At 47.3% G+C, this 1,276-nt stretch overlaps 1 protein-coding gene across 1 annotated transcript in view; it reads right to left on the reverse strand.

Annotated features, from left to right (window-relative positions):
* The window catches only part of LOC110298630 (zinc finger protein 431-like), a 10,796-nt gene extending 9,771 nt beyond the window's left edge, over nucleotides 1-1,025 (reverse strand). The window contains exon 1 of the mRNA XM_021167991.2: nucleotides 917-1,025. Within this exon, the coding sequence (XP_021023650.2) occupies nucleotides 917-919 (3 nt within the window). The 5' untranslated portion in view covers nucleotides 920-1,025. The remainder of the gene's footprint in view (nucleotides 1-916) is intronic.
* Nucleotides 1,026-1,276: the final 251 nt, after the last annotated feature.

The raw sequence follows: 1,276 nt of genomic DNA on the forward strand, positions 1-1,276 counted from the left end.
TCCAGGTTACACTTTGAACAATTTAGACAGGGACAGAGGACTGCAAGTCTAGCCACTTAGGCAGAGGGGAGATTTACACACCAAAGATACCCCATAAGTACTTCTTAAGTACATCAGAAACCTGAAACAGTGACACAGTCCTAAGTGGAAGATCCCAAAGGGTGAAAAGGAGAAGAAAGGCAGAAGGTACAGAGCACAGAAGTTGAGATGGGAAGGTCCCGCACAAGCAATGACTTATGCCAGGTCAACTTCTTAAGAAGAACACCGTCTTTTATGCTCCTTCCTGCAGTGTATAAAGTCAGCAGACACCGTTACATGATGGGATAAACTCGGAGGAGTCTAAAACAGTGCTGGGCAGCTTAATATTGGACAGGAGGTTATATTTACAACTTTCTCACATTAACTCCAAATATATCTTGCATCACAATCTTAAAACAAACTGTAAAAATTGTATGAGATTAAAGAAAAGTTTTGTGTGTGTGTTTTAAGCCAGGCAGTGGTGGCGCACGCCTTTAATCCTAGCACTTGGGAGACAGAGGCAGGCGGATTTCTGAGTTTGAGGCTAGCCAAACAGAGTGATTTCCAAAAGAGCCAGGGCAATACAGAGAAACCCTGTCTTGAAAAACCAACCAACCAAACAAACAAAATTGTAGAAGATACTGGAGAAACTAGGCATTTCTGTGTTTGCCATCTTGCCAAGAAGGTTTCAACACACAAGCCCATGCTTAAATATTCAAGCAGATGAAGCCCCAGAGCAGAGTTATTCAGAGCAGCTAAGACCACAAAAAACCTCACTAGTGGCCCTGTGTAGCTGAGGTTCGTGGTTTGCGCCCAGCGCCAGGGAGGATTCACCATACTCGCTCCAGTTGTTCAATCGCCTGCCCCTTCCCATTGAAAGCAGCTGCCATATACTCACCATGTNGCGAGGTCAGAGCTCGCCTGAATTCCCCTCACAGCACCCAGCAGTAGCACACAGAGCAGGACACACAAAACACACCAGCCTCCTCAGATACAGCAAGGAACCAGCAGCAAGGCACCCGGAAGCACCCGCCTCCAACTCTGACTGGCAGGTCAGACTTGAGGCTTTGATTGGCCAGCGAGTCTGGAGTGACATAAGCACCTCCCTTAAGGTTAGTGTGTGATGAAGGGACACAGCTTAGTGATTCCTGGCCCATGCTGCTGGTCCAGGGCCAACCATTTTCCAGATAAATAGGGTGAGAGTGCATTGATGGGATAAGGCAAAGTGGTTGTGCTAGGACCCCAGGGGCCCAAATGT

The sequence above is a fragment of the Mus caroli genome, chromosome 7 (genome assembly GCF_900094665.2).
Source record: "Mus caroli chromosome 7, CAROLI_EIJ_v1.1, whole genome shotgun sequence".
NCBI classification, from domain to species: Eukaryota; Metazoa; Chordata; class Mammalia; order Rodentia; family Muridae; genus Mus; species Mus caroli.